Here is a 17483-nt window from a genome sequence, read left to right on the forward strand (position 1 = left end):
TGTGTGTGTGTGTGTAGTGTTTGAGAGGGTCGTGCATGTGGGTGTGGGGTGGGTGCACTCCGAGTGACCAAAAGCAATCTGCTCTGGTCCAATCAGTCTCAGTGCCTACCTTCACACATAAGCGGCAGGGCACTCAGGTCTGCCAGAGCGCACAGACCTACACATACACACACACACCTACACATTTGTCACATTCACACACACACACACCTTTCACACACTTAACACACCCACCCTCCCTCTTCAAGGCACCCTGTGCGACCTCTCACCATTGGCCAAGTCCCGGAGCCCTCAGCATCTCCATCACGGCTGAAGGGACCATTCGGGAAAGCAGGAGACAGAGGTAAGCGTTCTTGGTGCTGTCTATCATGCCGGCTCAATGGCTCTCTGGTGCAGGAGATTAAGAAGGCAGAGTGGCTGGTCTTGCCCCTCCAAAAACACTGCTATTCAGGGTTTGCACAGGAACCACTTGGCTAATTGGGTGCTGGTGCAGCTGCTTTATTTTCACTGTGGGATTTACTTTGGGAGCTTTCAGGTGACTGAAACGTTGATGTCTTTGTTGTCCTGTGGCAGTCTTAGTGGTTGTGATATGTTGGCTGCTAGTTTTTTAAGTTTCAGTAAATGTGATTCAGGCATGAGTGTTCAACAGGTGTTTTTTGGATTTGAGACAACCTTGGTGCAACTGACTTATTTTGCAATTTTCAGAGCTCCAGCATTGTTTTCCTTCATTTAAGCAAAATGAATGTTGCCTTGAATTTTGAGTAGTGATTTTTTTTCTTTTTTTTTTTAGAAACACCTCCTTCCAATTTCAGACACCGTAACGAGAATATTATTTGTAGTTGCTTACATTTTACTGCTTTCACACTGAGAGCACAGTATGTGCATATGTTATTTTTCTTATTGACTTAAATTGCTGCCACCTGCTTGGTTGAGGATTTTCAAGTGTTTTTTAATCTTTTCGTGATACAAATATGCCAGTGGCACTTTCCTCTTCAACCCATAGCAAAGGGACGTCTGTCAACTCTGTTTATGGCTTTTGAGAAAAAAAAGGTAGAATCACTGGATATCAGGAATGCCCAACACAGAGCCAAGCATAACACGGAGGTAGTCTGGAGGCTACACTCATATACACACATACACAGTTTCCACACACTGTACACTGTGATGGCCTGTATAAAAGCACACCTCTGTCTTTAGTATAGTCCCTCTTTCAGTGTAACCATGCTGGACTACACAGCCTCATGACAGAAAGTCTATTTCAGTGGGGATGCAAAGCAGTCAGCTCACCTTTTCTCAACAGGGTGCACTCATTGACTGAGTGCACTCTGTTGGACATTTCCTAGAGACAATTAAGGGCCTGGTTTGCATAATTAGTTGATCCCTCTGATATCAACAAAGATTAGATTCATGACTGAAATAACCTGTGGTGGTGTATTTTTTTGTCTTATATCTGTCCTCATCCCCAAAATAGCAGCAGAGGTTTCTCAATTTTCTCTCTCTGAGAGATAGGTGTGTTAAGACAGAGCGTACGTCTGTTAGAGGATGTGTATTTCTAAATGTGTGCATGAATGTGTGTGTGTGTGTGTGTGTGTGTGTGTGTGTGCGCATGAATGTGTGTGTGTGTGTGTGTGTGTGTGTGCGTGCGTGCGTGCGTGCGTGCGTGTGTGTGTGTGTTTGAGCACCCTCACTGCTGAATGAAGCTTTTCCTTGCAGCTGTAACTCACTGCCATCCTGTCCACAAACCTCGGAGGAATTTGGAGTTTGAGTGCTGAGACAGGCAGCGACCGGGCCTCATAAAGGCCCTCTGTAAAGGGTGAGGGGTCGAGTTAGCCCAGAAACCTGTCCCTCTCTTTCCCTCTCTCTCTCTCTCTCCCACTCTCTCTCTCTTGCTCTCTCCCACTCAGTCTTTTCCTCACTCTCTCCATCTAACCCTGAGGGCCAACATCTTGTCCACGTTTCTCTCCATCTCACTCTTTTCTGCTCTTTTTCCCTCTCCTCGCTCTCCGTTTCTCTGCCCAGGCCTAGAGGACTTCTCTTTTTTAACTCTTCTGCCTATTCTTGGACTTGACATCTTCTGTCTCAGGCCTACAGAGATGTGACACCTGCTTATTACTGCCAAAGGCTTTATGGTGTGATTGGGAAAAATAATTGCAGCGTTGGCCGGAAACACAGGAATTAAAATGTTTTATTGGAAAAGCAGCAAACCAAAATGTGTTCTCCTTTAAATGCATTTACAGCCATCACCCAAAAACCCTACAAGCTGAAAGTAGATTTCTTTGAGGTTTGTAGCCATGCAGACTAATGAAAGCGTTCCCATGGTTCCTTATCAGATCAACTCTGACTTCTGACCTTTGACACGTCACATGCGAGCACAGATTTGGGCCAAGATGGCTGCTCCCTGGAACAGTGAACCTCCAGCTACAGTGAGGCATGAGGCCCTCATATTTCGACCCCTCGAGCTGTCTGCACCTCAGTAATGAATTCACTGACCTTAGTGATGTGACCCAATGTCAAGCCCTGGTCTGTAGGACTATAAACTGGTTATGCAACCAATATCATGAAGACATGCCTTGTTGAAGTGCCCCTATGTGGGACTGCATTTGAATACATATTTTCATAAATATCTGAGACACTGTTGACACTGCACCACAGTTGTCATGGGTGTTACTGTCAATTTTTGCATCCTCTTTCAGTTCAGCTTTTTGCTGGTTACGAATTACAATAAACAAATTGAACATGTGAAAACTTACCGGGTGAGGTTTTAACTTCCATGCAATGTCCTTTACTGCATCTGCAATTGGGAATCTTTGACTGTACGTTCCCCTTTGACTTTACATGTCTCTGTTCGTGTTAAGGTGGACTATGAGGATGCTCGTGCGGCTCGTGCTGGGACTCTTCGTCCTCAAAGCAGTGGTGGCCAGCCCCAGATTTTCCCGACAAGTGGACTTGGACACATACGATAGTGCCAACTATGATGTGGATCTAGACAATTTAAATTTGGAGAACCAGGATATCTATGACTATGAAGATGGGCTGACAATTGATGATCCTCAGGTAAGAAACTGCATCGATCAATTAATCAGGGAGAGAAAATGTTTGGTTAAAACATTCAGCTTTTAATTTTATAGTTTTTATAATGCAATTATCCTCTGGCATTACTAGTTTGCATTTCATCACCTTTAATTGGCAGTTAAAAGAAATTGTTTTGGTCATGGCATGTTGTTTGTGCTTCTGACTTATGATCCCTTGATGGGATAACAAAGTTGTTCATGCTAATTGTGATTGACATATAACATTTACTTTTATCAGTTTACTTTGGTTTGACATTTATGCTGTATTCCACAATGTACTGCTGCAGGATACTCATGACACTTTTCTGCTGCAGATCCACTTATCAGAGTGTAATGTTCATGTTACTCATATGAAGGGGATCATCAGGATCATTGTGGTGGGAGACAATCAATAGAAATATCACATGAACATGATATACAACTCACATTTTAAAACACACACGCTGTTAAATTTCCCAGAAGTTTTCTTCAGAATGATAATACACAAATCACAGCAGTAACAGTGTAATATTGGTGAATTGGGTCGTTCTGAGCAAATGAGGTCACCAGGTTCAGGGAGCAGAAAGGCATCCTGCTGATACCAAATGCAGCCATTTGGAAAATGGGCAAACTGCTTTTTAGCTTTATGTATTATTGTGGGCAAAATATTTCACTTTTATATCTTGGCTGGCCACCATTGGAGTTACGTATCCTAGAATCTCCACCAGCTCTTCTGCACCTGGAGGAGCTTTTATGTGTGAAATGAAATTATATTTATGCCCCAATGATGGACATACTTTTTATTTGCCTGCAAAGTTTTGATTTATTCTTTTCTTTTGGTGTGCAGATTGCTCAAATGCAATTGCTGCCTGCTTGGTTTCATTTTGACTTTCAACCAATCAATATACATATTTCTAGCAATAGCAGGTAAAAAGGAATAATATAGGGAACATAGGGAACAGAATTTTCCCACACTGACCGTATATACTCTCTTGATAAAGAGTGGATCTTTGCTTTGTAATTGTACCCTGCAGTAACTGACTTACTGTTATTCTAAATGTGTTAGTCACAGTGAAAGATCTGCTGTAAAGCGAGCAAAACTCAAGCACTGCAGTGTCCTCTGTGATTCATTTGTTTTCTCATTATCCTCATATTCAGCTAAGCACAACAGCTTTTGACAGATGAGTGGGGACCGGAGGCAAAAAGGGTTAAGACGTGGGTGATTGACTCCAGAAGTGCACTTTAAATAAGCTCAGGTTGAGTGTGATGTGGCAAAGCCGCAGGGCACGCTGGGATGGCAAGCTTTAGCCAAATTTCATGTTCCTGTTTATACCTCTTTGTAAAAAGGAAATTGGGCCAAGGCAATGTCAAAATGGCACGAGGCAAGTTGTCCACTTTGGCTCAGAAGAAGCCAGTTGGAAAGCCAGTGATTTAAGTTAAACCTGATGTGGACTGCAGTCACACTCACACTGCCATTATCTAAGACCAATCCCACAATCAAAGGCAGGTTTTGCAGATCGGAGAAGATGTAGTAGAAGAAACATACAGATACAGTCTTTTGCATAAATGTAAAATGACTGAGTCCTCTGTGCAAAGCTTCACAGCCGACAGTGCTCAGTGTGGGAAAGTTGTACTGTGTTGCAGTGTCTTTCTGTTTAACAAGCCTGGATGTGACACAGCATATTGCATAAGATTTTGTGGGAGGAGAAGCAGAAACTGTACAATTAGAGTTAGTCGAATCTGTCTCCTCCTAATTAAAAACAAAGTTTTGACTCGTGCTGAGAAATATCGCAAGGATCTGTCATCTTGTTTCATTGATTAAACAGTTAAAGGTGAGGGGGTAGATCTTCAGGCAGACTGGTTGCTTAAGAATAGTGAGGATTAAGTGGATTTTATTCACGCGCACACATGAGATGTCAGGGAAGAAGTGAAGCGATGATGAGCTCCATGCCCCTGGAATGCTGACTCTTTACTTTCCACATCCATCTGTTGGTATTTCTTTTCTTTCTGCTCAGGGCTTGTCCCTTTTCAAAGAAGAAAAGGCCCATCATTGATGTTATCCGAGCAAATCATCTCCAGTCTGCTGCTTTCAAAAGTCTGTAAATCCTTTAATCACCAATTTTAGATTTGTTTAGGCATCTTCTGAGTTTGACCAAGACATTCAGTCTGTCTTTCATCATTTTGTCTTGAGGTGAATAACATCATTGGGAAGAAGTTAGTATAAGTAGTTGCAGCTGGTTATTACAAATTTTAACACTTATACCTGTACAATATACATTAAAATGTAGATGTTGAGACTGTGTCAAAGAAATTTCTAAAGTTGCTTCAGTTGTTTGTGCTGCAGTATTTCATGAGCCACGTGTAGAACCTCATTTGTTCCACTTGGAAAACAACTGAATAAATGCAATGTTCATATTTCATACTTGTCCAGTAAGTATTATCATAATTTGCCCCTGCATTTGTCTTGCCAAAAGTTAGATGAGAAGATCACTCTCGTGTTTGTGTGTTATATATGAAGCTACAGCCAGCAGCCAGTTAGCCTAGCTTAGCATAAAGACTGGAAATATCTAGCTGTGCTTTTTCCATAGCTAACAAAATCTGCCTAACAGCACCTCTAAAGTTCACTAATTGACATAAAGTAACTTGTGTAATTAATCCATAGGTTAAAAAAACGAGTAAAAACGACATATGATGTGTCTGGCTATTTCTTAGTTGAGCCCAGTGACTTCCTGGAGTCTTGCCATCACCATAAGGTTGCCAGACAACCAGCGCAAACTGTGGAAAGTTACCACCATTGTCACCATTTATATTTACTGCACAGACATCTAATTCGTGACAAGAAAGAATATTTTGAGTGTATTTCTCAAAATGTTGAACTATTCCTTTAAGCTACAAAGTACTAAGGATCCTGTTGGCATTGTCTCTGAGCCTCATGCATGTCACTCAAAATTTGCCACACAGCGTTTCACTGGACACAAGGAATGAATATGAATTAACTGCGATGTCCTGGTGTTACTCATTTATTTGTGGTGATGGATACTTAAGCAAATCGCTCTGTCGCTTTGTTTGTTGTAAAGGATGCAGCAGGTGAACCAGTGTGAGCATTCTTCTCTGTTGTGGACTTTCTTAAAATTATTTTAATGTTCACTTAACTTGCTGAAAGCTTCTACTGATTGATTTATTATACACTACAGCAGCAACATTTGGCGTCAGCTTCGTGCTCACATTCAGCCCCTCTCCCTGTGCATTCTGTATTCCCATGCTGTTTCCAGATAGAGCTTTTTTTCAGTATGTTTGGTTGCCAGCCTTTCGCCTCTTCTTTCCCCTCGGGTGTATATGTTTGCTTTGGGGAAAGGGGGGAAATGAAGGGGAGAGCTGCAACGAGCGAACTCTCTGCAAGACTTTTCAATGGTCTACCTTGTTGTATCCCAAAGCGTGTCTCTGCCAAGCTTTAAAATGTGACGTTCAGTGCTTAACATCTCTTCATCGCTGCACTAAATGTATCTGCGTGACTTATATTTCTTGTAACATATCACTTAAAGGCTGTACTCAGTTTGAGCTGGTTGATTGCAGTGATATGCATTCATTTTTGATCGCCCATGGCTTATTCGCATCTGATTACTGTGGTTGAAAGTAGCTGAAAAGACTAAACTATGGATTCTTGCAGCTACCATGAGTGTCTTGGTTCCACAAGGACCATTCCCTTTTTGGAGGTTTGAGTCTGCCTTGTTAGATGTGAGAGAGTTTCAGGTATTACCTGTGGTGGTGAGTGGAGGTTCATTGCCCTCCTCTGGAGAAAAATAGAACTGCAGGTTTGATCAAACACTAAAATATCAAAGAGCAACAGCAGTGACTGTGAATGCAGTTATAATACCAGATGGATATACCTGAGGCTTTTAATGAGGGAACCAAAAACACTGTATATTTATAAAGCTTGTTTGGTTTGGCTGACTTGTCTTTTTGTTTATTTCCCAATATAAAACCTGGCATAAACAGAGGTGTGTTTGTGAAGTAATTTGATATTTTGGTATGAGGAGTACGAGACTTTAACATGGACAACATTTCAATAAGGACTACAGGATTTAATGTCACAGGTTGAAGTTGGATTGGATCTTTTACTGCCTTCAGAAAAAGGGGTTTGTAAGCATTCCTCCATTACTGATCAGTTCATAACCACAGAGGTACAAACCAGAGTTTATACCTGAATTCATATAAAGTCTCAAATACATTTTTTCCCTCCGAGATCTGTGTGTCAGTGTTCTTCTGCATTTCATTTACAGAAGTACATTAAGAAAAGCTTAATGTTTCCATTAGAAAAATGCCCTTTCACAGAGGTTTCATCTGAGTGGTCGCTGCTGTCTCTATGCAGGCTACTTAAGTCTGGACACTTTGCTGTCATCTAGTGGTGCAGACAGTTCAGTTGGAGATCTCGTCTTGGTTCCAGTTTTGTTCGCTGATACAGTGATGCAGAAGTTTAACTGCGTCTCCTCACATCATAGTGTCTCAGTTCGGTAGACTTCTTTTTGCCTTTTGACTGTTTTGAAAACTAAGATGGTAGAGAGAGAGAGAGAGAGTAAAGAAGAAGTGAAAGATGGAAGGAAATGCACTAGTGAAAACTAACACCTTGCAGTAAATGGAAATTAGACAAAATGAGTTTTTGCCTGATGCCTGTCCCAGCAAAGTGTCATTTTAACCATTCTGTTAAATGTAAGCCTTTGTAGTAGAAGTGTAGAAGGGATCAGTCATGAATGACTAAACGGCAAACGGAGTAGCAAGAAGCATTGGTGTGAATATGAATACAGCACTGTTCTCCATGTTGTCAGTAATCTCCAGCCATAGTGAGGTTAGTATAAATGAAGCCCACTGCGATCTTTAGACACAAAACAAGCTCTGTAAAGCCCTTTCTATCCTCTGTCTCCTGTGACATCTCAGGGTATTAAAATCACCTTTATCCTCCTCACCATGAACTTAAAATTTACTTAAATCCCAAATTTGATCGAGGAGGATCACCCAAAAGGGAATTACAAGAAATATACAATATTAGTGACTGTTTACATGTTATTAATGTCCTTACACATTCTTCTTTGTTGAAATGATAGTTCACCTTGCAAAAGATCTAGATTTTTAACATTTGAATTCCTCATCATTAAAATGCATTAAAAACTCTGGCTGTCGACATCGTGCATACATGAATGCCAATTTCTTTTTGAAACATCATAAAAAATACTGTCCCTCCAGAGCTGCCAACAACTTTGCATGTTGCCCTCCATGATTCAATATATACACCTACTGTACAGTATTAATGTACAAGAGTTTCCAGTGAGTATTCACTGAGTATTCCAAAACCAGTCAACATGACAGACTACAAACTGTATCTACATGAAGTAAATTGAATAACGGGGCACCAGTTTTCTGATTATCCTCTTGAATTCAGTGGTTGACTTTATAGTGACCAGGCTGTATCATCTGCTCAGAATTCTGGTTTAGTCGATCTGCCGCCATTATTATTTTGGTCTCCAACTTTCAGTTAATTCCATCGTTAAGATGGCATCACAGAGTTTACTTAACAGTGAAATGAGTGAGTATTTAATTTTGCAAAAGGTCTCAAATTGTATTTTCCCTGTGTACAATAATATTAGGATAAAGTTTAATTACTGCTTGGAGAATTAGTAAGTATGTTGAATAAAAATGGAACCAACACACAGCCAAGTGCTGACTTTGTCCAGTTAAAAACTCAAGTCAGATTCTCACACATTTTTGACTCACTGCTGCTGTCTTTCCCTCAGATAGAGATTGGAACACTGGCCCCACCCGACTATAACTACCCTGTGCCCGAGGCCTCATTGGAAGAACAAGAACACGAAGAGGAGGAGGAGGAAGAGATGCCCCTAAAACCCCAGCTCATCCCTCAGGGTTCAGGGGGATCTGGGGTTCTTATGGGCCCAGACACACAGAAAGGTCTGAAAAAGCACACACCTATAGGCCTGCGGCCCCATAAGTGTGGAGTCACTTGGTTTCTAAAGTTCACTCGGTTTAAGAGAGGGCCTTGCTCTGCCTTGGGCCAATTGAGTTGTAAAAGCGGCGTCATTCATAATGACAAAGACACACTAATCTGTCCTATAAACGCATCTCTGCATCTTCAACAATCATCTGTTCCATGTGCATGTGTTCCATTTAACTAGCTGTCAATGGTTAAATGTGTTTTTTTCAATCACTGTGTCCATTTGTCACCGACTGCTTAACCTAATCATCATTCAGCTCCAAACCTGATTAATGATCCATTCCAATTTCATCTGTGTGTTTATTAATACCTAATCTTGTCTCTAACAAGAGGTGGAGCTGCGTCTGACGCCCATTGACATCCTTCATGTGTCCGGGGATTTTGGGGGCTCCGTAGGGTCTGGGGCCTCAGGAGCTTCTGGGGTTTCTGGGTCTGGAGGCTCGGGAGACATACTGGTCTCCGGAGGCTCTGGGGGCTCTGGTGACATTATCTTGATCTCCGGAGCCTCCGAGGAGCTCCTCAGCTCTGGGGGATCTGGGGAATTCTTAATATCCGGGGATCTCTTGATATCTGGGGATCTGTCAGGATCCGGAGATACCATGGGATCCACAGCCTCTGGAGCCTCTGGGGACCTTGGCTCTGGAGGGATTCCCATTGAACTCCCCCTGGGCTCTGGAGGGTCTGGGGACCTGTCTGGTTCTGGGTTCTCCGGAGATCTCTTGATCTCAGGGGCCTCTGGAAGCTCTGGGGCTTCTGGGGCGTCTGGTGAGTCTGGGGACTCAGGGATAACATTGTTATCTGGAGGTTAGTACTTTAAAAGAGCAGATCTCTGTTAGTAAGGCCTGTAACTTGTCTCTGTGTGATTCTTGTTGATTTATTGCCTTAAATTCCATTTAACTGTGTTAAATGATGATTATTTGCTTGTAATCTTACTCATTTGTTTTACTGTGTGCCACTGTATTTGTGTCACTCATAACCACACTTCTCCTCTCCTCCTGTCTCATTTAAAATGTGTGTGGGATTGATTGATTAATGGGTTGATTGATTGTCCATCTCACCCCTCGCCCTCCTAATCTCGTGTCTCCTAACCCCAACCCTTGGCTCTAACAAGAGGAGGAGCTGCCCCTCATTCCCGAGACTATCCCCAGCGAGGCATCAGGTGCTTCTGGGGAGTTCTCAGGAGCTTCAGGAACCTCAGGGGCCTCTGGGGATCTTGGGGCCTCCGGAGACTTGGGTGTCTCTGGAGCCTCTGGGGCTTCTGGTGTCTCTGGCTCTGGAGACGCAGAGGTCCCTGAGGTAACTCTGGTCCCTGACACTGATAAAGGTCAGTATCTATTCTAGGCTAGTGTGAGATATGTTACAAGCAGGGTAAGCCTCAAGTCCTCACACACCAAAAAGTGAATACTGTGAACAAGGTGCAAGTGCCAATGCTGAGCCACGGAGCTGATGAAAGTTTTTACGAATCTTTCCCCATTTGTCGGTTCTGTCAACTTCTCCTGCGAATCATCTTTAGCAGCTTTGGTTTTCTCTTCCACACCTTCAACATCATGTCCTTGCTTGAACACTAGTAGCGCTAGGAAGCTTTATTTCTACGTGCAGTTCCATGTTTGTATCATGCACAAGGACACACATGCGTGCAATACACAGTTCTGAGGTTTGTTTCACGCTATCGCACTGCTTTGTGGCGGTGAAGTGTAAAGAAGCATAGAAATGCTTTAGGAAAGACAGTGACAAGCAAGTTAGCTGGGTAACGTGATGTATTAACCATGAACAATCATTAACTATGGACGTAATGAGAGAGCTTTGCTGCCAGTTTATCCCAGTGTCCACTTGTGGTACTGCAAGGAGAAAATGCACTTTGCAAATGTAAGGAATTAACACATCATACTTGTTCATCCTTAGGAATACATGATTTGTGTGTTGGAGAGTAACGCTGAAAGTAAATATAACTTTAGTTTGTTTACAAGAAACTCCACCACGCACCTTTAAAATGCTCGAGAAGAGCTGACTTTACAATTTTTAATAATTGGAAGTGGAAATGCATAGAAACATGCAACATTTATTGCAACAACTGGCTCCAGCATTGGCACCTTGTCTGAGGAAAAGAGATGGTAGCATTACTCAAGCAGTGATTAATGTGAGTAATTCACTGCAATAAAAATTTTAACATAAATGTTTATACCTTGTTCACTGTGGTTATCTGGCCTGGTAGTCCACCATGGAGGCAACTGAAAGTCTAAAGTCCAACCCCATTTCCCTAAATATTGTTTTTTTCTTTGCATATTGTTTGTATCCACAAAGCACCATACCCCATAACCCCATATCATTAATACCAAACAGCCATTTTCATGTAACTTCCATTTGTCAGTTTAATGTCATAAACACGTCTGCTAACATAGTGTGTGTAACTGTGTGTAACTGTGTGTAACTGTGTGTAACTGTGTGTAACTGTGTGTATCTGTGTGTAACTGTGTGTAACTGTGTGTAACTGATCACTGCGGCAAACAGTGGGCTGCTGTTTGCCAGACTTCCTGTTCCACGTCCATGCTGATCTAACCTGTTTGTTTAACACCTAATCTTGTCTCTAACAAGAGGAGGGGCTGCTTCCGACTACACCAGAAACCCCTCAGGAGGGTACTGGCACTGTAGACGGGTCAGTGAGCTCTGGATTCCCAGAGCCCGATGAACCTGACGAGCCCGATGTGCCTGTGGTTGACAGGGAAGGTCAGTACTGAAGCACTTAGGAAATGAATACAGAGAATGATGATGAAAACCTCAGCCCCCCTTGGAACTTGATATCCCTGATATCCTGAGTCCTGATTGGATTGATTTTGCTCTGAATTGGGGCCTACTGGTTTTTTGAGTGTCAGAAGCCGATACCATTAACTACCAAATCTTCTCAAACACATTCTACCTCTTAATTTTTTTATATTTTACCCCCTCCCCCTCCTTTTCCCCTTCCTCTTGTCCGTGTGCACCAGGTATGCCCACTTGCTTGCTGTGCACGTGCCTTGGCGGTTCGGTCTATTGTGATGACTTGAGGCTGGATAGTGTACCACCTCTTCCCAAAGACACCACTCACTTCTACGCCCGCTACAATAGAATCACCAAGATCAACAAGTCCGATTTCGCCTTCATGAGTATGTTTTCCGTTTGAATGAAAATGTATGAATAACAGTGCAGGAAACCAGACATAAAGGTGAATGTCAGGCATTTAACTGTACCCTCAACCTCCTTCAAGACAAGCTGAAGAGGATCGACTTAACCGCCAACGAGATCAACTCCATCGATGACAAGGCACTTTTGGGTTTGCCTGAGCTGGAGGAGCTGGTGATTCGAGAAAATTATGTCTCACAGCTGCCCGCTCTCCCAGAGACCATGACCCTGATCGATGCCAGCCATAACAACATCGGCAGCAATGGAATTCACAAAGAGGCGTTCAAAGTACGCGAGCCCTCCATAATTACAATTACTGTCACAATTACTGAATTCTTTTAAGTTTCTGTCACATTAATGACATCTGAAGGTCTGACACAATAATGATTTATATATTTTGTCATTGCAGGATATGACTAGCCTGCTGTACCTCTACATGACAGACAACCACATTGATTACATTCCCGTGCCTCTACCAGACAGCCTGCGATCTCTACACCTACAGGTACGCCTACCTTGACCACGTGTCTCATCACTCCCCACCGCTGGCCCGCAGAGACGATGACATTCTCAGCAGAGAACGCAGAACAATGGTTCATAACGTTCTACTTCTGAGGTTACATCTCTTAATATTTTTGATGTGACCACCACTCGTGCTACAGTGGGCGGAGCTATGCTGAAATTACATGATATCTCCAATCTTCACGAACCAATAAGAATGATTGTAAGATTTAAGAACAGCTTAACGTCTCCCACCCAGAGCTGTGCAACAAAAGCAACAGGAGGGTCGGAGAGATGAGATGATCAAGCACACACACACACACACACACACACACAGAACTGTGATAAGTAGCCTTATTAGGCACAGTTATTGAAAACACCTGTGTGAGAGGACGGTCGGTGTGTCTGTCTGAAGTATCTTACTGAATCTATTCAGGTTTTGCTTTCAAAAATGAAAATGTTACAAATAACTTAATAATTAAGATATAAATACCCAAACGTTGACAGTCAATGAACTAAACCTGAGGTTTTAATACCTAGCTGAACACCCCTACATGGTCTATTCTGATCTATGATGATCCAATTTCTCCATTATGATTATTAGTTCTATCAAAGCAAATCTAATATGCATGGAGATGATATGTCATTATGTATCCTCCTTTGTCTTCCACTGCAGCGGAACAATATTCAAATGATGCATGAGGACACGTTCTGCAACCTGAAAGATTTCAACTACATCAGGAACGCACTGGAGGACATCCGTCTGGACGGCAACCCCATCAACCTCAGCAGGACCCCGCAGGCTTACATCTGCCTGCCCCGCATACCCATCGGGGATCTCGTTTAACCACACAGACACATACCTACACCCTCTTGCACACTGACTCCCACAAATACAACCACATGCACACATCTTTGTACATATTGACACACAAAACCACACACGCAGACATGCATACCATTCATCACTCCTCAGACGATCAGTTCATTGCAATGGTGTTTTTTCAAACCTGTTACACATGCTGCTGACGTAAGCTATGGATCAGTAAAACTCTGTGTGAAAATTTATGTTTCATAAACATCCACAAACATAAATTATGAGTCAGACTCTGGTGATCAAGCACATATACTCTGCTCTACTGCACCCTCTTCCTGTTGTTCAGACTTTTATGCCAGGTATAACACAACGTCACACATACCCACCGAAACAGTCACTCTCATTCCCTCACCTACCTAAAATGCATGTACACACATACAAATACACACACATACACACAAGAGAACTTTCTCAAAAGCCAAATTGTTCCGCAACTTGACTGATAGTAAGCAATAGGTGGAATTCGCAGAAATCAGTTTATTAAAAACCCTCAAATGGCATGTATGTGTCTGTTTAGTGTCTGTTCATGACTGGCAAAAAAGAAACTACCAGTAATATTGTTTAAATATGTTTGTTTTGTAAAAATAAAAAATAATAATATTAATATTAATGACAAATCTAACACTTTTGGAAATGTATACTAGCATAAACTTATTGAAGCTGGAGCTTAATGAAAGGTAAATTGAGTATCTAATGCAATAAAAGACGCATTTAAACACAATCATTTGTTGTAAAGTCTGTACTGTAATATAAAAATATATATTCTGAAAAAAGGATTTTTTACATGAACTGCAATATTTGGTATATTACATTTCAAAAAGTGATGTTTTAACCGTGCACAATAGCCTATTCCAAAGACTCTAATGTCTAGAGTCTATTGTTGATTTGGGGGGGGGGGGGTTGTTGATTTTGGTTGTGGATGGGGTGAAGAATAATGCTAATAGCTTGCTATTGTGTGCTCTGTATGGAATAACCACAAGTGAATAAAGTTGTTTTGAAGACCTCTCCGAACTAGGAGTGGCTCAACGTTTTCATTCACAACTTCTAGGTGAAGCATTTTTAACTATGTACAGACGCTGCTAAGAAATATATATATTTTTTAAGTTACTTCAGGGTAGGTTTTGTGCAGAGAAACCCCATGAATCAAAACTTTTCAATAAGTTTTTCAAACAAGCTGAGGAACCGCTCCTTCCTGTCCGTGACACCTGGGTCTTGCACGGTGCTGCTGTCTTCTGTCAGCTCCTCTGTCCCTTCTTTGGTTGCTGAAAGTCTCCCCAGTCTGGCTTTCTCTCGCTCCAGAGCCACACGGTCCCTGTTCACAGCATCTCTGTCCTTCTCCACCAGCACCTTTTCTCTCTCTACTGTCGCCCTCTCTCTCTCCAGCAAGGCCCGGTCTCGGTCCAGAGCGGCGATCTCCCTGTCCAGCACGGCTCTCTCCCTCTGCAGTACCAGCCGCTCCCTTTCCATCACCTGTTTCTCCCTTTCCATCACCTGTTTCTCACTTTCCATCACCTGTTTCTCCCTTTCCATCATCTGTTTCTCACTTTCCATCACCTGTCTTTCAATCTCCATCATGCTCCTCTCGTGCTCAACCTCTTGCATGATGCGATTTATCTCCTGGCGTTCCGTGTGTGCCGCCGCCGCCTCCTCCTCCACGTCCTCATCTCCATTCAGAGAAACCTCAGTCTCTGGCCTGCCCGTCAACGAAGCCACAGAGGAGTCTGTCATCCTGGACGCCTTCCTCTTCTTCGGTCTGGAGATGGGTAAGAAATCACAGCTGTCGTTGTCGCCGGGGAGGGCCTTGAGGATGGGGGCGTCGCCTGCCAGCCGACCCTCCATGGCGTCATCCATCAGACTGAAATAAGGCCACCCATGAGGAAAGACTTTCACCCCATCTGGAGGGTTCTTTAGCTCCTGAGGAAGCAGAGGATCACAACGAATCAAGGAGGAAAATTGATTTCTCTAAATGCTTGATAAAGCTAAGTGAAATAGAAAGAAAAAATAAATATACCTTGTATTTCTTCTTCATGTTTTCCCATTTTTTGGATGCTTGACTGTGGGTCATCTTGTGCTGCAAGCCCATATGTTTTAGGATGGCCCTGAAAAAGTAACAGCACACAGTAATACAAGAAACAATTCATTGATTTATCAATTAGCCTAAACTAAAATCTATATTGATAATGTGTTAATCACTGTTTGTAGTCACTGTTTTGTAGTAAAAATCCATCTCAAATGTGGATAATGAGAAGCATTTGGATATATTTCAACTTGGGCTTTGGGTACGTCTAATTGTGAAAATAATCCTTTGTTTCAGCCCTAAAAAAACATCTCATTCACTATCTGATGAACTGCATGCAGAATTGTGTCACTTTGAATGAAGTCTCTTCTTTATCAGGTTTGTTGTATTTGTTGCTAAATGAAACCAAAGATTCCCTGTGGGGAAATCCTCCTCTCTTCAGACGGAAATAACGGGAATATAAAGGAAGAACAAGAGGATAGAAATGGAAGCATACTATTAAGACGTTCAAATAATAGAAAACAACAAAAAATTCACATTTTCTTCACTGTTCATGCATCTACATAGATGTTTTCACACAGTAAGGTCTCTCATGGCTTTACCTCCATGCCCACATGGAAGTATTCCTCCTTCCAGAGAAGAGCCAATTATTTGAAACCCTCAGCTTCACAAAGTCCTCAATTTCTTTTGAACTCACTAAAAGAGAGAGAGAGAGAGAGAGAGAGAGAGAGAGAGAGAGAGAGAGAGAAACAGAAATGTTGTTATGCAGTGTGCCGGCTGTGTTACAGTATTTGTTTCCTCCTGTGTTTTACTTTTTGAGTCTTGCAGATTGTGTGTGCTTAATCTCTCACCCCTGCTAGGCGCCCAGGCTAACTGACTAAACTGTGTGTACTTTAGCTAGCTTGAGTAAAACATAGCATTTGTTGTTGCCTGTACTTACTTTTATATGTGAACTCCAAGGGGCTGAGTGCATCATAAGTGGTGCTAGTGTACGCGTGATCCTGAATTTCCATTATTATTTTTTAAAAATGTTTCCTTGTTAGCTTCTTTTATCAAGTGCCCTTCGTAGGAATAGTCTACATGGTCGTTCCTCCTTCAGAGGGACCCTATTTTCTTCTTCTTCTCTTATTTCTTATCAGAACCCTTCACCACCACCTGTGTCCGGGGAGCCGGCAGTCAACATCAGCTCACTATCGCCACCCAGCGCTGTGGAGGTTTACTGCACCACTGAGCCTCAGGAGACATACAGAGCATATCCACATGTGTATGTACTGTTCTTGTGATTTATTTTAGTTAATTTATTTGTATGGACCAGCTTGAAAACGAGATGGTTTATCTCAAGAGGTTTAACCTTATGAATAAGCTTGTATATGTACTTGACTTTTAACTTGTATATGTAAGGCATAATGCATGAAAATATAAATTAATGGTCTTCATTTTTTTCTTTGGCAAGTGGCCCTGGTATAAGCAGGATAATGTCCTTCAAGGTGTCCATAATCAGGAATTAATGGGCTGCATGTCGGATGGTTCTCTGTCTCCATATCGCCCATTAATCCCTGACAGTGGACGCTTCGTCGGGCCTTACTTAATAGACACCTAGCAGCCAATCAGAATCAAGTATTCATTCAGACAATGGTATCAATATATGTAAACAGTAATATATTTGGGTGCATAACTTATCTCATTACCTATACTTTACTATTGCAGCACTTTTTAAACAGACCCATACCCCTGCAATATTGTAAACCTCCAGTTTACAGTGGCACTATGTATGTTGTTGCCTGTTTGCATGCATATGTATACATATATATGAATACATATCTATATATTCCTAACCTACATACCAAGATGCTTATGTTTACTTGTCTCTGTTTAGTTTTG

The 17483-nt window shown here is 42.1% G+C and overlaps 2 protein-coding genes across 2 annotated transcripts; one reads left to right on the forward strand and one right to left on the reverse strand.

The window, feature by feature from the left end:
* Window positions 1-2868: 2868 nt before the first annotated feature.
* Window positions 2869-13555, forward strand: epyc (epiphycan). The gene is made up of 10 exons (XM_070854109.1): window positions 2869-3054; window positions 8837-9008; window positions 9382-9855; window positions 10163-10285; window positions 10331-10375; window positions 11644-11775; window positions 12033-12191; window positions 12293-12495; window positions 12617-12712; window positions 13385-13555. The coding sequence occupies exons 1-10, from the start codon at window positions 2869-2871 to the stop codon at window positions 13553-13555; spliced, it is 1761 nt and encodes a 586-aa protein (XP_070710210.1).
* Window positions 13556-14334: 779 nt separating this feature from the next.
* LOC139222141 (caldesmon) lies at window positions 14335-16274 on the reverse strand. The gene is made up of 3 exons (XM_070854120.1): window positions 16205-16274; window positions 15597-15684; window positions 14335-15499 (listed from the first exon to the last, which is right to left on the reverse strand). The coding sequence occupies exons 1-3, from the start codon at window positions 16216-16218 to the stop codon at window positions 14729-14731; spliced, it is 873 nt and encodes a 290-aa protein (XP_070710221.1). The 5' UTR covers window positions 16219-16274; the 3' UTR covers window positions 14335-14728.
* Window positions 16275-17483: the final 1209 nt, after the last annotated feature.

This window comes from Pempheris klunzingeri, chromosome 22 (assembly GCF_042242105.1).
Source record: "Pempheris klunzingeri isolate RE-2024b chromosome 22, fPemKlu1.hap1, whole genome shotgun sequence".
Taxonomy (NCBI): Eukaryota; Metazoa; Chordata; class Actinopteri; order Acropomatiformes; family Pempheridae; genus Pempheris; species Pempheris klunzingeri.